This window comes from Mustela lutreola, chromosome 1 (assembly GCF_030435805.1).
Source record: "Mustela lutreola isolate mMusLut2 chromosome 1, mMusLut2.pri, whole genome shotgun sequence".
Lineage (NCBI taxonomy): Eukaryota > Metazoa > Chordata > Mammalia > Carnivora > Mustelidae > Mustela > Mustela lutreola.
This window is the reverse complement of record NC_081290.1, coordinates 71436435-71453837: the sequence shown is the minus strand read 5'-3', so window position 1 is coordinate 71453837 and position 17403 is coordinate 71436435. Positions and strand designations below refer to the sequence as shown.

General features: G+C 40.7%; 1 protein-coding gene across 1 annotated transcript; it reads right to left on the bottom strand.

Moving 5' to 3' along the window:
• Nucleotides 1-4115: 4115 nt before the first annotated feature.
• On the bottom strand, nucleotides 4116-16332 carry UCP1 (uncoupling protein 1). The gene is made up of 6 exons (XM_059168281.1): nucleotides 15946-16332; nucleotides 15115-15313; nucleotides 11229-11429; nucleotides 10816-10917; nucleotides 9665-9845; nucleotides 4116-7065 (listed from the first exon to the last, which is right to left on the bottom strand). The coding sequence occupies exons 1-6, from the start codon at nucleotides 16069-16071 to the stop codon at nucleotides 6951-6953; spliced, it is 924 nt and encodes a 307-aa protein (XP_059024264.1). The 5' UTR covers nucleotides 16072-16332; the 3' UTR covers nucleotides 4116-6950.
• Between the last annotated feature and the right edge of the window lie 1071 nt (nucleotides 16333-17403).

Below are 17403 nucleotides of genomic sequence, written 5' to 3'. Positions count from 1 at the left end.
TGTTCATTTTTATGTATTGTTAACTATCAAGTCCATCTCTTTTCAGAGCTCTTTTCAGATTTTTCGTGTCTTAGTTTGGAAACGATTGTTTTTTATTTCCTTTGTCTTGTTTTCTCCCTAGGTTAATTAACAGGAAGAGTAGCTCTTCCAGGCTTTCTTTCTTTCTTTCTTTCTTTCTTTTCTTTCTCAATCACATTCCTAATGTTGCTTGATTAGTAGCAGAAAGCAGAGCTATGTCAGACAAGATAAAGAAACAGGGCCTCTTTTTGGTTTCTCTCATTAGCATAATTGCTAATGAGAGAATGATAGTATTGGTAACTAGCTTTTTTGTTTTTAAATACCATACTTGAAAATATCACAGTGGTATTTTAAAGCTTAAAGGCATTTTCTCATCTTCAGTATTTGCTTTTCAGTCTGTTATAGGAAAGAACTATAGTTAGTGCTCATTGTGAGGGTCTTTTATGAGGCTTCTCTGGCTCTGAGTGTTTATGAAAAGAGATGTATTTGCTAAGGAAATCTTGACTGTATTCAAAGGACAGTGGCTTACTTTCCATAAAGCTGTCTTTGAACCGAAACAAAAGGAAAACCTAAAGCTTCTTAAAAATATCCGTGAAACATGGTTGGTTTATTTTACTCACTGTTAACTGTTCCTTCTTTTTGCTTTGCCTCCATAGTGTTTCTGGATAATGGCGTACGCATGGGTGTTCTTTGAGTTGATGGTCTGTGGGATTCTAAAGTAGCCTGAGGATGATGACTGTGCATTTCGTATAGCTTTATTCTCCTCAGATCTCAGGAGGACATCAAGTGCTGTCAAGGATTATATAGTGAGGAAATTCTAACGGGAATAATTTCTTCCTTGTGTGTTTTAGAAATCTGTACTCCTAGCAAAACTAAAAGAGTTTAAAGATAGGTTTGTCTGATTACTAAGTTCTCAAATCCTACAGAAAGCAGCCTGTTAGAGACATCATTTAAACATGATGAGAGTTGGTGGATCTTTTAATGTGAATATCAAGTGTTTCAGGACTGACGCCTGTGGTATAGCAAGACCTGAGACTTGCAGTATTTGTTCCTGTCTATTGACAGTCCTCTCTCTGTAAACTTGCCAGAGAGAAAAGCGATGAAAAATACCCAAGCGGAAAATAACAGATGCGGTTTTGTATGGCACATACATTGAGAGCACAGCGTTAAAACTATTATTTTCTCAACAGGATAAAACTTTTAAAAATTGGATTCATTTTATTATAGTCATGGTGGTCTAGCATCTCAGTATCACAGGGATTTAAACATAGGCTTCTTGTAGGAGACTTCTCAACCTTGGGATTATCTTTTATTTTGTTATTTTTATGTTTTCGGTGCTTTATTATCCAGCTCTAGAGTTCTAGGAGATGTAGGAAAATCCTGGTAAAGGTCAGGTGCTAACCATTAAAGTTTTAAATGTTTACTCTTAAATGGAAAGCAATTCTGTTAGTTTAATTTCCAAGCTGAAAATACTTACCTTAATATTTTGATCTTTCAATAGCTGAGGTCTTGAACTGATTTAAACCTTTGTCAATATGCTTAATAAAGAATGATCCAACTGTGGAAGGGGAAACTTTTTAAGCAAGTTTTTCCCCTTCTAGGGAGGAAAGTAACTTGAATGTTCTAAAAAAAATGTCATCAGAAAATTTGGCCAATAATATGTTCTTTAAGTCATCTCTGTTTGTACAATATAGATATTGTCCTGTTTTTGCTTAAAATAATCAGTAACCATATCAGAAATTCTGTAGTGAATTGGACTAAAAGCTACCAATAAATTGTAACGTTTGATAGTCTGGAAGCCAAGCTAAGTGTCGCCACTTGTAAATTAGAATGTAATATAGTGACATACATGAAAAGAAAAAACATAATTGTGTCTACCTTCCTACTTTTCCTTGCTTTCGATCTATGTATGTTAGAATTTTATGTAGTCTTAAAATCCATATTTAGAGTCTTACCTGTTTCTATAATAATGAATGAAATACCAAAGTAGTGATAGAATTGAAGTAGCAAGAAAATTATGTTTGCTTTAGCATCAGAAAAGTGAATCAATGTGGAAATGAATTTTTGTATGTGCCAGATCGAAGAGAGTGTGCCAGTGACAAGAATAGTGTAAACACAGTTACACTGGTTGTAGTTCAAATATGTTCTGGAAGACAATCTTTAAGGAAATAGGAGAAATCAGGGGATATCAGTATATCAGTGAACCTAGACCCGCCTCTCTTTGTATATACTTATGGTGGTAGAGTTAGATATAAAATCAGTGTTTTACTGGCACCAGTTAGAAAACAAAATCTTTTTCTTGAAAACGCCCATCCTGTATTTTTTTTTCCTCTCTTAACAACTGTTTGGATTTGTATGTATTTTTCTATCTGAAATTTATGTGTAGTCTTCATTTTTATTCCAGTATTAATAATTGTTTATATTACTGTTTCTCCCCTTAGCATTCAGTGAAATTGAACTTGGTCAAAGATTGCTCAAAGGAGCAGCATTACACGAGTGAAAAGTGGAATACTCATTGCCAGAGCAGGAAATATTATACACTATCATGGCACAGAAGAGAAGAGGTTTGGCTTGGAGAGCAATAATGGTTATTATCTTCCTTGAAGTAATGATTGGGGGCCAGCAGCTATTTTCTCAGGATAAATAGTCCACTCAACTTCTCTATGAATAAGTCTGGGGAGGCTTACTTTCCATTTTCACATTTAGGAACCTCTCCACACAGGCAGATTGTTAACGAAGATTAATGGACTTTAAACATCTGAGAGAAATCATGACTGAGCTTGTTTTGTTTTGTTTTGTTTTCTGGCTTCAGCTTTTGACAAGAAAAAAATTAAATGTACTTCAGCTAAGACCCAACTATTATAGGGGAATTCTTTTTTTTTTCTTCTTCCAATTATAGGGCAGTTCTGTGTTTCTATTAATGTATTTAAAAAATGAGCAACAGCTTTCCCTGGGGGGAAAAGTGCTGGTTGGCAACTTAAAGAAATAGATTTTTGTCTACTTTGGATAAAACAATTAACTTCTTATGTAAAAGCAATAGTTGAAATGTGATGTTATTTTGTTCGGAATGTTGTGAACAAATTAAAACAAAAGTGTCACAATTGTTATAAGCCTTTCTGTAATCCTTCCGTCTCTTCCCTTCCTCCCCATCCCTAATTTAAGTCACTTATTTCCATGAAATAGTGCCTTTCTTATTTAATCCTTGAATCATGTTCCTATAGATTTATCAGAATATACAGAAAATTTTTATTTTTATGACTTTAACTCATCCACTAACTACCTATTTAAGATGTTATTGGTTAACAACAGTTGGTTATAAGACCAGAAAAGAAGCTACCACTCCCATCTCCCATTCTTAGAAAGGATGGGAATAATTCATACTGCACTGTAGTACGTTTTACTTAATCTTGCAGTGTATCTTAGATATATTTTTATATTAATACATAGCTTCCTTATTCTATTTATGTACAGCTGCAGAGCATTCTTCTGTGTGTGTGTGTGTGTGTGTGTGTGTGTGTGTGTCTGTCTGTCTGTCTATCTTATTTTAAGCTAAACAAACATACCACATATGTCCCTGGTTGGACACAGCAAAAGCAGTACTTATTAAAGTTAGTATTATAATAGCTTTAAATGTATATATTGAAAAAAGAATGGCTGAAAATTAAAGACAAAGTAATCATCTCAAGGAGTTTGGCAAAGAACAAAATAAACCTAAAGAAAATGAAGAAGGAATACTAAAGGCAAAAGCTCAGGTGTGTGGAGTAGAAATATATACCATAGAATCAACAAAAGTAAAAAGCTGTTGCTTGAAAAGACTAGTAATACTGATAAACCATGGTGAGATAAGGAAAAGCAAATAATGATATCAAGAATTAAATATGAAACATCACTACGGATCCTGCAAACCTGAAAATATATTAAGGATCACCTCAAAAATTTGAAACTTTAGATGAAATATAAACATTTCTAGAAAAATATACTTATCAAAACAAAACTGTATAAGAAGAAATAGGGAAACAGAAAGTCCTAGCACTATTAGTGGATTCAGGAGTTAAAAATCTTTCCATTAAAAAACCTACAGTTTACCTGCACCCCTGACACAAATAATACATTATATGTTAATTAAACAAAAAACACCCACAGTTCCACAGTGGTAAGTTAACAGATTTAAGAATAAAATAATGACAGTTTCACAATCTCTTCTACATAACGAAGGGTAGACACAATGAAACTTCATAGTGTTGGTGACTCAAATCCAACAAGAACAATGAAAAAGAAGAATTATATGCCAGTGTCATTTTAGATGTTGTAATGCTAAATAAAATAGAAACCTACTGAAGTCCAGAAATAAATATATTAAATAATAATGAGCTACATATAGATACGTTGTTTTAATGTGTGATCAATTGCAGCTCAGGTTAATTCCCAAAATAAAATTAATGAAACTTACCACATTAACATTTGAAAACCACATAATCTTAAAAGTTGCAGAAAAAGCATTTGGTAAAAATTCAACATCCATTCATGTTAAAAACTTAACAAATAAGAGATAATTTTATGAATTATATCTATAAAATAAACACTAACCAATATATTTAATGGTAAAACATCAGGATCAGAATTAAGAAAGGATGTTACCACTTGTATCTGTTTTTGCCACAATAACAACACATAACAACCAATCACACAAAAATCTTAGTGGCTACAAAAAAACAAACATTCCCTCCTCACACATGGGTAGGCTAACCAGGCAGCTTTGCTACCTGGTTAGCAAAACTTAAACACAGGTCATGTTTTTGGCTTCTGTCATCTTGATGTGATCTACTCATCTGGGACCAGTGGGCTACCTGAGGTATGCTCTTTAATGGTGCAGCAGAAACACAAGAAGTCCAATGGCTCACAGGTATTTCAAGCCTTTGCTCACATCGTGTCCACTCACATTCCCTTGGTTGTATAGCAAATCACATGGTCAAGTCCAACATCCATGGAACAGGAACATGTATTCTATTAGGAAGGGCTAAAGAGTGAACATTTGATGAATAATCTAAATTGTCACAGCATATCTAATCAAAATTGTGCTAGAGTTCTGCCTAGTGCCATAAAACTAGTGGATGGAATGAAAGAAAAGTTAGTCATAAATGATCTAAATGTGTACATAGAAAATCCAAGAGAATTGATCCAATATCAAGGGTAGAAGAGGAATTTTTGATCAGTTGTCAAGGGTGGTATTTATGAAGGGTGAGGGACTCTGGCTAAACCTATCCAGTCCGATTCTTGTTAAATTGGGCTCTTGAAGACATGCCTATGGAGTATTTAGTAGAAAAGGGCAGCTCAGAGAAGCCTGACTATAGTTTGATCAAGGGACAGTATCTTGTCACTACAGCCTACTTCCTGACTGCGAAGAAACGAACTTTTATGTTTTCTTCTGTATTTGACAGAAGCATGCTACTCCAAGGTTGTGGTTTGTCTTAGTTTGGATTCCTCCAGAATCAGACCTTGAATAAGGATTTGTCATTCATTTGGGCGGTGATCCCAGGAAACACTGGTAAAGGAGTGAGGGGACTGAAGTCATCCCATAAAGGGTTTTGTATTAAGCAAAATAACACTGTGTAACTGGGTTTTGAGTTCTTGGGTGAGGGCGAGGGGACTAAAGTATTTATACACAAACTCCCATCAGTTACTGGGCAAGGGCGGCTCCCAGGGGGTGTGTTCTTTCCCGTTCTTCGAGTGTGCCATGCGCAGGCGCACACGGATGGCTCTGCTGGCCGGAAGACCCTAGACAGATGCCGAAAGGACAACAGGAAGTGAGGCGCGCATGCGCTAGAGTGGTGAGATCAAAGAGATGAGGGATACTGCAGACCTCTGCTACAAGACCATTTTACAGTTAACAGCAGGGGAAATAAGCACCAGGGAAACCTCATAAGTCAAGGGGGAAAAACACAACAGTAGACAGAATGCGGAGCTGATGAAAACAAATAGAATGACACCTTCCTCCATTCTTCGGTTTTGGCTCAAAACAAGCCTGGGTTTTGTCTTACACTTCTTTTCTAATCTGTTTATTCTTTCCCTATTTCTTCTGCACTCAGTTTGTGGGCATAAGAAAAAGGTTCCTACAGGTGCTAATGATGAATTTAGCTTGGCTGGAAAGATGCCATGAAGATTTGTTTTTATCTCACTAGGAATCCCAGACTATTCTTCTGTCTCACCCAAGGTACCTTCTGCCTCAAAAATTCTGCACTTCTGACACAGATATCATGATTGTAATAACAATATGCCCAAAAGATTATAGTGTCTTAGATTAGAGGTTGTTATAAATGCCATAAAACACAGACTCCCAAAATTAGAAATCTGTGCCAATTACATTCAAAGTAAGTTTACGCTTGTTGATTCTAAAGACCTTCACTTGCTAGAAGTGCACCGCAAATTTTACATTCAGAGATAGACCCCGAATGGCAAACATTCAAAGGTACTGGGAATACTTTACTGAATATATTAACTGACAACTGGGTTAATAAAAGGAAACAGCATTTTCTTGAGAACTGTTCATCATTAAGTATTTATAAACATAAAATGCAGCCGTTTTCCTTTCTTGTGAACTTGAATTATAATGAAAACGTTAAATTTCTTCATATTCAATCGTAAGGCTCCCACCCTCTCAAAACAGCCAATCAAATGAAGTCACTTATTTGCACCTTGCATGAGCTAAGGTGCATGCTGAGAATTTTGCTTTCTCCTTCCTGAGACACTGAGAATAAAAGTCACAGGAAATAAACACCCATTTTTCTTTGAAAAGTCCAAAACTCTTTATCAGAACTCCTTTATCTTTTTAGGGTGAAATAAGGGGAAACAGGTGTTTTGTTTTCGTTTTTGATTTTAGTTATCCGGTCAACAAAGGTTCCCCCTGGTGTGTTACCGCCTTTTCCTGAAGGTGGTTATGTGGCACAGTCCACGGTCCGCCCTGACTTCGTCAGTTCTCGCTTCAGCTGTTCGAAGCACACAAACATGATGACGTTCCAGGATCCGAATCGCAAGAAGGAAGGTACAAATCTAGAAGAGGGCATGTCATCATTCTCTTGAGTTTGTTGGAATTCTTAAAGCTATTATCACACAGTTTCTGCTTCTCATTGCACCACTCTCCTCAAATAAAGACATTTAAAATGACCTATTCCTCCCCTTTCCAGCGATGCCTAAGATAATGTTTTATGTAGCCGTCTAATACTGCTTCAGAACCACGAAACCCCGAATGATCACATCTATCCAAATACATAAACGGCTTTTCTTCCCACCACACCAAATCTTGTGTCCTTTCTGAAGGGGCATTTTCCGTAACTCTCTTTTTTTGAGGAGCAAGGAAATTCTTGCTATCTTTTGCTCTGCTTTCTGAATGGGAGGTAGGAATCTGTTGAAAGAGGAAGAGAAGAAAGCTAAGAAAAATCAATGAGTAAGTGGACCATTTTCTAAAGTGAAGAAATTAGTGCTGTCCCAATCTTGGCAATTCTTGGCCTTAGACCGTTAAGGACGTCAAGGACCATCAAGGTACTTTTCTTCTTTTTGGGGGGTGGGGGGGAGGTTTGGGTGGTTTGTTTTCTGTTTTTTTTGTGTTGTTTTTTTTGTTGTTGTTATGCTGTCAAACCATGCAGACCAAATGATTGATTTTGAATGCCCGTTTGCAGCAATAAGACATTCAGAGAGAAAAAGACGTCATCAGTTAACTCTGTTTTGGATAGATTTTTTAAAAGAGATCTGGCCTATAAAAATCATGCCCCAAAGGTTTTGGTTACCTTAAGGTCTCAATACATTTCTCCTGACTCCTGGATTTGTGTGTGTGTGTGTGTGTGTGTGTGTGTGTTTTAATTGTGGTATATTGTTCATTAGTTTACCATTTTAACCATTTTAAGTGTATAATTCAGTAGCATTAAGTGCATTCACATTGGGAGCAACCCCACTACACCTCTCCAGAACCTTCTGATCATCTCTAACTGAAACTGTACCTATTAAACAATAATTCCCAGGCACCTGGGTGGCTCAGTCAGTTAAGCATCTGTCTTCAGCTCAGGTCATGATCTCAGGGTCCTGGGATCAAGGCTCCCTGCTCAGTAGGGGAGCCCAATTCTCCCTCTCCCTCTGCCCCTCCCCCAGCCCCACTCATGCTCCCATGCTCTCTCTAATAAATGAATAAAACCTAAAAAACAAAAAAAATAATAATGCCCTACCCCCCCACCTCCCCTCAGACTCTGGTAATCACCATTCCACCTCTGTCTGTATGAATCTGACTACTCTAGATACCTCACATAAGTGAAATCATACAATATATGTCCTGTGTCTTGCCCATTTTATTCAGCATAATGTTTTCAGGGTTCATCCTTGCTACAGCATATATCCCCAAAAGCTTTCAAGTTTGAAAAAATGAAAGTATTGTTAAATGGTTAATGGTCAATAACTGAGATATCCATTCTGAATTAATTTTATAATATAACTCATTTGTATTCATATACCATTAGTGCTAATTATGGTGATTTGAAAAGCTTGTGTATAATGTGTATGGTACATTTATGCTTATTTCATAAAGTTTGAGGCATTGCCTTACAATTTTAAAGGGTTATAGAAATGGCTATATTATCACCAGTTTAATCCTTACAGAGTGCATCCATACAGTAGCTCATACTGTACTTTCTCAGGAAGGTAGTAGTCAATGTAATACTACTTAACAGGAAAAGTGGCCTACTATGCAATACTGGTTTCAAGGTGAGCATAATAATTATTCAAACCACATCATTTTCTGCATGACTTTGCTATGTCAGTGGTAATGATTTTTCTCTAGTTTGACTTTAATACAATAAAAAAATCTGAGTCCATCAAATTAAAACAGTGAAAATTTCAGCAATCACACTACTGGATATTTACCCAAAGAATCCAAGAACACTAAATCAAAGGGATACATATACCCCTATGTTTATAGCAGCATTATTTACAAGATCTGTTGGGGGATGTATGGAAGTGTGGAATCGCTATATTGGACACCTGAAACTAATACAGCTCTAACTGGAATTAATTAACTGGAATTAAAATTTAAAAAATTTTAAAAACTTAAGAAATTCTCTCTTTTATAAGATTTTATTTATTTATTTGACAGAGAGAGAGATCACAAGTAGGCAGAGAGGGAGGCAGAAAGAGAGGGGGAAGCAGGCTCCCCGCCGAGCAGAGAGCCCAATGCGGGGCTCAGTCGCAGACCCTGAGATCATGACCTGAGCTGAAGGCAGAGGCTTAACCCACTGAGCCACCCAGGCGGCTCTAAAAAATTATTTTAATAGCAAAAATCACATCTTGTTTTTGTGTAGCCCTCTATTATGCTTTCCCTTCACTTTATAGTTCTCTAGTCCTGATCACGCAAAATCCTGTCCAATTCCCAATAGGCTGGGACCAAGAGAGAGGTCACTGAATTTAAATGAGCCTCTGATCAAGGCTGAGAACATTTTAATATCATAGTTTTCTGGCCCAGAGTAACTGGTGATAGTTATGGCAAGGAAAAATAAACACTAAACATACGGCATAGACTAATGCTGGTCGACTGTTTAGAAGAGACAGCTTCCCAAAGCATACAGATAGCCTGAACACAGCATTACAGACAGAGAAGACCATATCCTACCCTTTGAAAAAAGCCAGCGGTCCTTCCTTGGTGAACATTGTCATGGCGCAGTTGGGCACACTTGTGTACTGGCCTGGTGGAGAATTAATGAATCGGGTTTTTACCACATCCACTGGCGAGCACAAGGCCGTTGTGCAAAATCCGGCGATAAGGGCTGACACACAGTGGCAGGGTAAGTCATCTAAAAGAGATCAATGAAACAAATCAGCAGCAGACTTTTGGAAGAAGCTTCTAGTTTTTAGTTATCTATCAGATCCTCGGAAACCCGATGATATCAGAAGACCAATGTGGATGTCTCATCAATGAATAAAGTATCTCAAGGAAGCTTTCACTTACCCTTACCAAAAAAGATGACAAAGAGTACGTGGCACAGGGGATTGTTAGTGTTCTAGGAAAATATCCTGTGAGTCTGCTCTGTGCCCTTAGGGTATCACATAATGCCCGAGACATAGGCACCTAATACTTCTTTGGTTGAATTAAAGTCATTGTCCAGGGAGAATTTCAATGTCTCTAGAACCTGTTAGACTGTCTTAAGAACCTATCCAATGGCACTACTTTTGGATGAAAACACTGATGGGCTCCTTACCTAACCAGCTCATCTGGATAGAGTGTGGGATGTTATGCTATATAAAGAATAAGATGCTAGGGACGCCTGGGTGGCTCAGTTGGTTAAGCAGCTGCCTTCGGCTCAGGTCATGATCCCAGCATTCTGGGATCGAGTCCCACATCGGGCTCCTTGCTCAGCAGGGAGCCTGCTTCTCCCTCTGCCTCTGCCTGCCATTCTGTCTGCCTGTGCTCGCTCTCTCCCCCTCTCTCTCTCTGATAAATAAATAAAATCTTTAAAAAAAAAAAAAAAAAAGAATAAGATGCTAACCAAAGTCCCATATACTAGTATTACATGAGTATGATGCTGATGTAAGAATACTGTTACACTTTCTTTTTGTTGCAGAAAAAAAATTGGTTGCAGCAAACTTCTAAAAGTTAGTGTTTTGGGGTTTTGGTTTGTTTTTTCTTTTGTTCTGTAGTGTTCAAAATTACTTAGTTTTTTCAACTGTTACGATTAAAGGATTCACTACAACATCCCTGGAGAATCTCCAGGATGAAACTGTAAATGTGTAGACCCACAGGTTATGTATCTAAGAGGAATTTACCTGCCAGGAGTTTGTTTTTCACAAGGCCTTCCTTCATTAGGTCATATGTAACCAGCTCTGTACAATTAATGATGACATTTCTTGTCAGATTGAGAGTAGTTCCTAGAAAAAAGAAAATGTGTAACAGCTTCATTATACGGTAAGGTGCTGACAGGATATAGGTGTTCTTTTTAATTTATTTTTATTTATTTATTTCAGAGAGAGCTAGAGTGAGAGCACACAAGTTGGGGGGAGGGGAAGTGGGAGAGGGAGAGGGACAAGCAGACTCCTCGCTGAGGAGGGAGCCCAATGACAGGACTCTATTCCAATCATGACCTGAGACGAAGGCAGATGCTTAACCGACTGGGCCACCACGGCACCCCCTAAGATATATGTGTTTTAATAATGATCAGATTCACCTTGAAGTCAATTACCTTTCCAAAGGCCCATCAGGCCTTCTGTTGTCGCTATGACTCTGTAAGCATTGTAAGTCCCGGTGTAGCGAGGCTTGAGACCATGCAGATGGCTCTGTGCTTGAAGTCTGACCTTCACGACCTCTGTGGGTTGCCCGATGAATACTGCCACCCCTCCAGTCGTCAGACCAGCTGAGATCTTGCTTCCTAAACTAGGTGTTGCTATCCAGAGAGAAAAGATACTTATCAAGCAAAAAAGAAAAGAAAAGAAAAAAGACCCAGAGGGCAACTCTATGTCTTTTTTAATTTTAGTAGTTACTATTACTGTATCTCTCTATATCTTTTCTATTTCCTTAATGCTTGTACATGCTGTGATCATGTATTGAGTATGGGCTAAATCACTTTAGGCCTAGAAACTTTGAAGTTGACTAGAGTTAGAAAATAAATAAAGACTTTCAAGGACAAAGAAAATGCAATGCCTATTTAAACCGTGCTTAGTTCTCTTCTATATTTAGCTCTCTTTTCCAGTATTTTCCAACTGGGAGCAGGTACCAGTCACCAATGATGCTTAGCCTTCCTCTTGTCAGTGTAATGTTCAGAGTCTTAGGAAAATCCCAAGTGAACAAACGGCTCCCATATGGGATGTCGGTGGTATTAGGCTACAACAGATTACAAATGAAACAAAAATAAAAAGAAAGAAGTGAAGAAAGTGATTTTTGACCTGAAAATTTTAAAAATTAGCTTACGTCACTCAAGATAGATATTCTTTAATAAACTATAAGTAGTCTTGGATCCATTAAAGTATGGCTCAAGAACATGTACTCATCAAGGACTTTCTCAGTCTGTCTGTTTCCTAATTTGTAAAATAGAGATAATATTTATCTCATACCAGTTATCGTGAGTTAAAATAATATCAGTATAGCATATAACATACTGTCCTGCATGTAGAAAGTACATAAGTTTTTTCATAACCATATGATTGTACTCTCTTCTCCTCATGCTTGTCCAGCAGCTGAGCATACAATAGATAACCATCTTTTAATGGGCAAGATCTGACGATTACAATCCCCTTCACTTGGGGCCACATTCATAATCTTATCTTGTGACACTCATCCTGTCCACCAGTCCCCTTCTCATTTCCCTGTCAAGCCCTTTGAAATAGAGGCTATATTTTCTGTCTTTACTTCCCATGGCCCTTCTTAGAGTTCCTCCTCAGTCCTCTACAAGCCAGTTTCCATCTCTACTACTCGGCCTCCGATGTTTTGGCAAAGGAAAACCATGGGTTCCTTTTGTTAGTCACATCCATCATGTTTCAGTCCCTTCCATGCTAGATCTCTCTGCTCTGTTTGACCCTACTGATGGTTCCACCTGTAACTCTCTGGAGTCTAGCTCAGACATTCCTCCTAAGCTCATGTGTTGACTGGATGTTACTTGTTTATACATCTTCAAGTGTCAACCTTCCCTAAGGTTTACCTTCCCCCAAGACAGCTTTCATGTTCCTGCCCTCCATGAATGGAACCTTTCGCCAAGACCTCAGAGGCCATATCCAGCGCAGGCTTTCCCTCATCCTTACTGCCAGCTGCCTACCAAGTTCAGTCAGCTACACTTCCTGAATCTTTCTGATCTCTAGTCTCCTTCCCTATTGCCATTGTTGTAGCCTAACCCAGTTGTTTCTTACTTTCTAACTTACCCCCTTCTGGCCCTTTTTCTATAAATCCTCTAGATATTGCTGCCAAAGTGATCTTTCAAAAATATAAATGGTTTGTGACACTTTCCTGCTTAGCATTTTTCAATGATTTCCCATCACTGTAAGGACAAAATCTAAACTTCTTAGCATGGTCTGCAAGGTTCCTTGTGATCTGACTCCTTCCTGCCTGGGCTTCGCCTCTCCCTCCTTGCCAACAAGTCCTCCCTCTCTGCCCTGTGTGCTCTTGCCACTCCTCTCTGAGCCTCTGTACATGACCTTCACTCTCTTGGAAGGTCTTTCCTCACCACTTTACCTTATTAGGCTTATCGGTCCTTCAAGATTCGATTCAGACGTCAGTTCTTCAGGAAAATCTGGCCCAAACATGCCCCAAGGCTCGGTAAAATATTCCTCTTCCATGTGCCCAACATCCTGCCATTACTTCTAAGTGCTCTAAAGAGCATGTGTCATAGTACATAGCCATCTACCAACCTACTCAAAGCTCACAGGTCTTGCCTAGACAGAAATCTATAATCCATGCATCGAACACGGTTTGGGGCACATGGCACCTCAATAAAGCTAACAAAATGCATGGAATTGGCATAACAGAGAATCCTGCTAAGATAGGTCCTATTAATTTAGTGTCGAAGTACTCACCAATTGGGCAGGACAATCAACTGTGAAGGAAAGTACCAGAATGGGCAGCTTTACATCCTTTGTGATTCCTCTCTTGTTACACGTACAAACAGGACAATGCAGTATTGATCTCAAAGCATCTAGACTTTACTTTGAAACTGTATAGAGTAGACTCATTCCTTGTTTGTATGACTAATATTTATAACTTGTTCCATAAAGTTATGTAATCCTAAAGTGACTTTTTTTTTTTTTTTTTTAAAGAAAAACAGACTGCCACCACCAGTGCCTCATTTGGATGTGTCTGGAGTCTCGGAATCTTGACTACACTACATACTCCTACTAATGGACCTTGAGAGCTTGTTTGGAAGTTTCTAGCAGGGGAATGCAGCTACTCCTATATCCTTGACTCAAGAATGGTCTTCCTTTATCGGGGAAGGTCATCCTCTTTGATCAAGGGTGCAGCTTTGGGAGGGACACACACAGAGCAGTGAGGAAGGAAAGGGACACCCGTCTAGCCAGCCGGATCAATGGGGTGACAGATGTCGCAGCCCGATCGCCCTCGCATCCATCCTAAAGTTACTTGAAGCAGAAATGATGAACTTTGCCCATGTAGTCCCTTAACATATTCATTTTTGTCTACTCCATAAGAAAGTGACTCTGATACATGCTAGCTGGGTGATCTTGATGTTACTTAACTTTTCTGATCCTCAGTTTCCCTACCTAACTGTGGGGATAACACTTTGTATCTCACAACTCTGTTGGATTAAATGATTCCCAGAATCACATGCAGGGGGCAGGGCAGTGAAGTGGCTGAGAGACAAGTTAGCTGCCAGACTCCCTGGGTTTGAACTGGTGCTCTGCCCCTTTCCAACTATGTGACCTTGGGCAAGTTCTAAAACTTCTCTGTGCCTCAGTTTCCCCTCTTATTAAAGGATACAAATAATAGTATATTTCCAGCAGTGATGTATCTGAGGCACTTAGAATAGAGTCCAGCTCATAGTGTGGCCTCAAATAAATGCTGACTAAACTAACAGGAATTCTTGGAGAGCAATGAGGGACTCCTTTCCCTGTCCTCTCAGCTCTCCTCATGATGTCTGGTTTTCTGCCCTTCAAACCAAGGTTTTCAAATCTGTGCCTGCCAAAAATTTCCAGGAAGCTTGTGAAAACATCCATCCCCTGGTCCCAACCTGAGCAGTTCAGATTCAGGGAGCAGGGAACAGGGCAGTCCTCAGCACTTGGATTTTCAACACGCTCCTCAGATGTTGTTGTGAGACTTCACCGTTTGGGGAACCTCGAGTTACCCCTTACTCTCCAGCCCATCTGTCTTCTCCAGGTGGATATCCAAATTATGCCCCAAATTTCCATGACCGATCAGGTGACTTTTATAAGTATAAATCGGCATCTGAAAAACTGATTTTGCACATTTCCTTTTCTTTCTACGAACAGTGAGTATCAAGCTAATATTGGATGTCTGCTTGCCAGTTCGTTATGAAGACCACTACCCCGCATGTAACATTTGCTTGAACAGAGCTGGGCCCAGGGCATGTCTCTGGCTGTCTGCCCCGCCCAGGGATGCTCATTGCTTACTTTCTTTTCCCGCGCTGAAGAACTCCTGGACAGTGTCATAGAGGCCGATCCGAAGAGAAGCAAAGCTTATTTGTCTCTGGAGACCAGCAGGCAGCCCACTATAGAGTTTCACTGGCCCTTCTGTTTTTGCCAGAGTGGTGATTGTTCCCAGGACACCTTTATACCTGATGGCTCTGGAGGTCTGGCATTCACCTTGGATCTGGAAATGAGAAAGGTACAGGTCAGAGGGAAGTGAAAATTGAGTGAGGAGGTCCTAACTGGTGAGGAAAAAACAAAGACTGGCAACAGGCTGTCCTCTGTGGAGAAACCTGCAGCCAAGATTTTTCCCCCTGTTTTCCTGCTCCCAGTTCCCTTTCCCTTCTCAGTAACATCTCCTCTAGATATCTCTATATCTCTCTAGGTACATATATGGAGAGAGGTTAGCTATAATGCCCATTTTGAACATTCCTACCCTCCCTGTACAAATCCTCCAGAACCCCCAAACGGCCGATGGGAAGATGCCCCCACCAAAGTAAGGAAGGCAAAGAACTTGACATGGAGACTTGGGAAAGGCCGACAGTCTTAGCTCTTAGAACACATAGTGCGCCCTAACTCTGGGGGCTCTGGCAGTGGTCGTGGTCAACCGATCTTCTGGGGTTTCTTGTGGTTCTTCAGTTAATCTCAGGTAAATTCCAGTTCACGCATCCAGTTCCGTGACAAGCCCACACTTTCAAGGCGGCCACCGGCCCCACCTGCGGAGTGGTTAAACCAAAGCCATTCCCAAAAGGGCGCACAGAATAGGTGTCCCCCCTCTGCCCTGAGACACCTCCCCAGACTCATCTCACTCGCTACCTGGAGCCGGACTTTGACGGTGTCCAGCGGGAACGTGATGGCATCCGCCACACAGGCAGCCACGCCAGCGGAGAAGATCTTGACCGTCATCGTCGGGGGCACGTCCAAGGCTGTGGGGCCCACCATCTTCGCTCAAATTGCGGAGCGACGAGCGGGCGCAAGGACTGATGGACTCGGGCCGCCACAAGGTGGAATTTCCCGGACAGCAAACCGGCTTCTGACTTGACTTCGGGGGAGGGGGTTCGCGGGCAGCGGCTACACTAGAGCTGAGCCGGGCCGCGCCTCCCGCTTTCGCGCCCTAGTGCCAGGAGAACCCAGGACGCGCAGGCTGGCTGCGCCCGTGCGCCCTGCCCGCGCCGGGTGGCTTATATAGCTGGCCGCTCCCTGGCTGCGGCTCGTCGGGTCTCCGCGGACCCGGGCCTGGGAGCTGTCCGGGGCGTGCTAGGTCCCTCCCACGTGCCTGATCCCTCCCACGTGCAACCTTGCCGCGCGCCTGGGGAGCCGCTCCCAGCGCGAGAGCCTTCGCGGCGCACTTGACCGTCTGCGCCCGGCGTGTCCGAGGGAGGGCGCACCGCAGCAGCCGCCCACCGCCACCCCGAGCCTGGCCGCGTGCCCTTGGCTGGGGCAGCCTGACAAGAGCGGTCTCTGGGGATCCTGGTAAAAGGTCCTGCCGAGCTGGAGCTCTCCCAAGCGAGAATGGTGCGCCCCTTTTATTCCTCTGACTCCCCTGGAACCTTGCAGGCATCTTCTCAGCTTCCTTTTCTCTCCTATTAACTTTCTGCTTTCCAACCACCAAATCCAGACCCGGAGAATTCCCAGGCAGAAACCAAGAACACTCAGAACTTTCAAAAGACATAAAGCGTTTCGTTTGAACACTTTTTTGTAAGAGGAAATCGAATGAGATCATTGACATACTAGAAAGCAAATAGTAAATTGCTCTAAAATGTGAGCTATAACTTGCTCCTTTTTTTTTTTTTCCCTTCCCTTCCCTTCTCTTCTCTTCTTTTCCCTATTTTTCCCTTCCCTTCCCCTCCCTTTTCTTAGGAGAGTGTGTTGGAAAAGACATTGGCAGGTTCCTTCGCAGCAGATGTAGCTCTTAGGCTTCCCTTCAGTGGGAAGTCATCTTTACTCCCACTTTTTGCTTCCTTCTGGGTAAAATGTGTATCCACAGACATCCCCAGGTGTGAAATCTACTGCTAACTTACCTATATTGATAAATTAAATATTGCCAAGTGTGTTTGTTGTGGAAGGAGGAGCTTTTCCTACTTCTGTTCTTGTGCAAAGATTTATTGTGAGCATTCATTTATTCTTTTGGTTGAAGAGCAGGGAAAATGAGGCTCAACCCCCCTAGAGAATAATTTCCAAATACTCTGTGAGAACAGGTTGTAGGTACTGTGCAGCCATTTCTAGGGGATGCTGGAGGTATGTCACGGAAGTCAACTGTAAAGGTAGGATGGG

What these genes read in the sequence shown, in the direction of transcription:
- UCP1 (XM_059168281.1), bottom strand. Translation starts at nt 16,071, where the DNA reads ATGGTGGGCCCCACAGCCTTGGACGTGCCCCCGACGATGACGGTCAAG. An exon ending in CCTGATGGGCCTTTGGAAAG is followed by an intron (nt 10,918 to 11,228) that starts GTAATTGACTTC and finishes TCTTTTTTCTAG; the next exon opens with GAACTACTCTCAATCTGACA. An exon ending in CCGCTGGCTTTTTTCAAAGG is followed by an intron (nt 7,066 to 9,664) that starts GTAGGATATGGT and finishes GCCCTCTTCTAG; the next exon opens with ATTTGTACCTTCCTTCTTGC.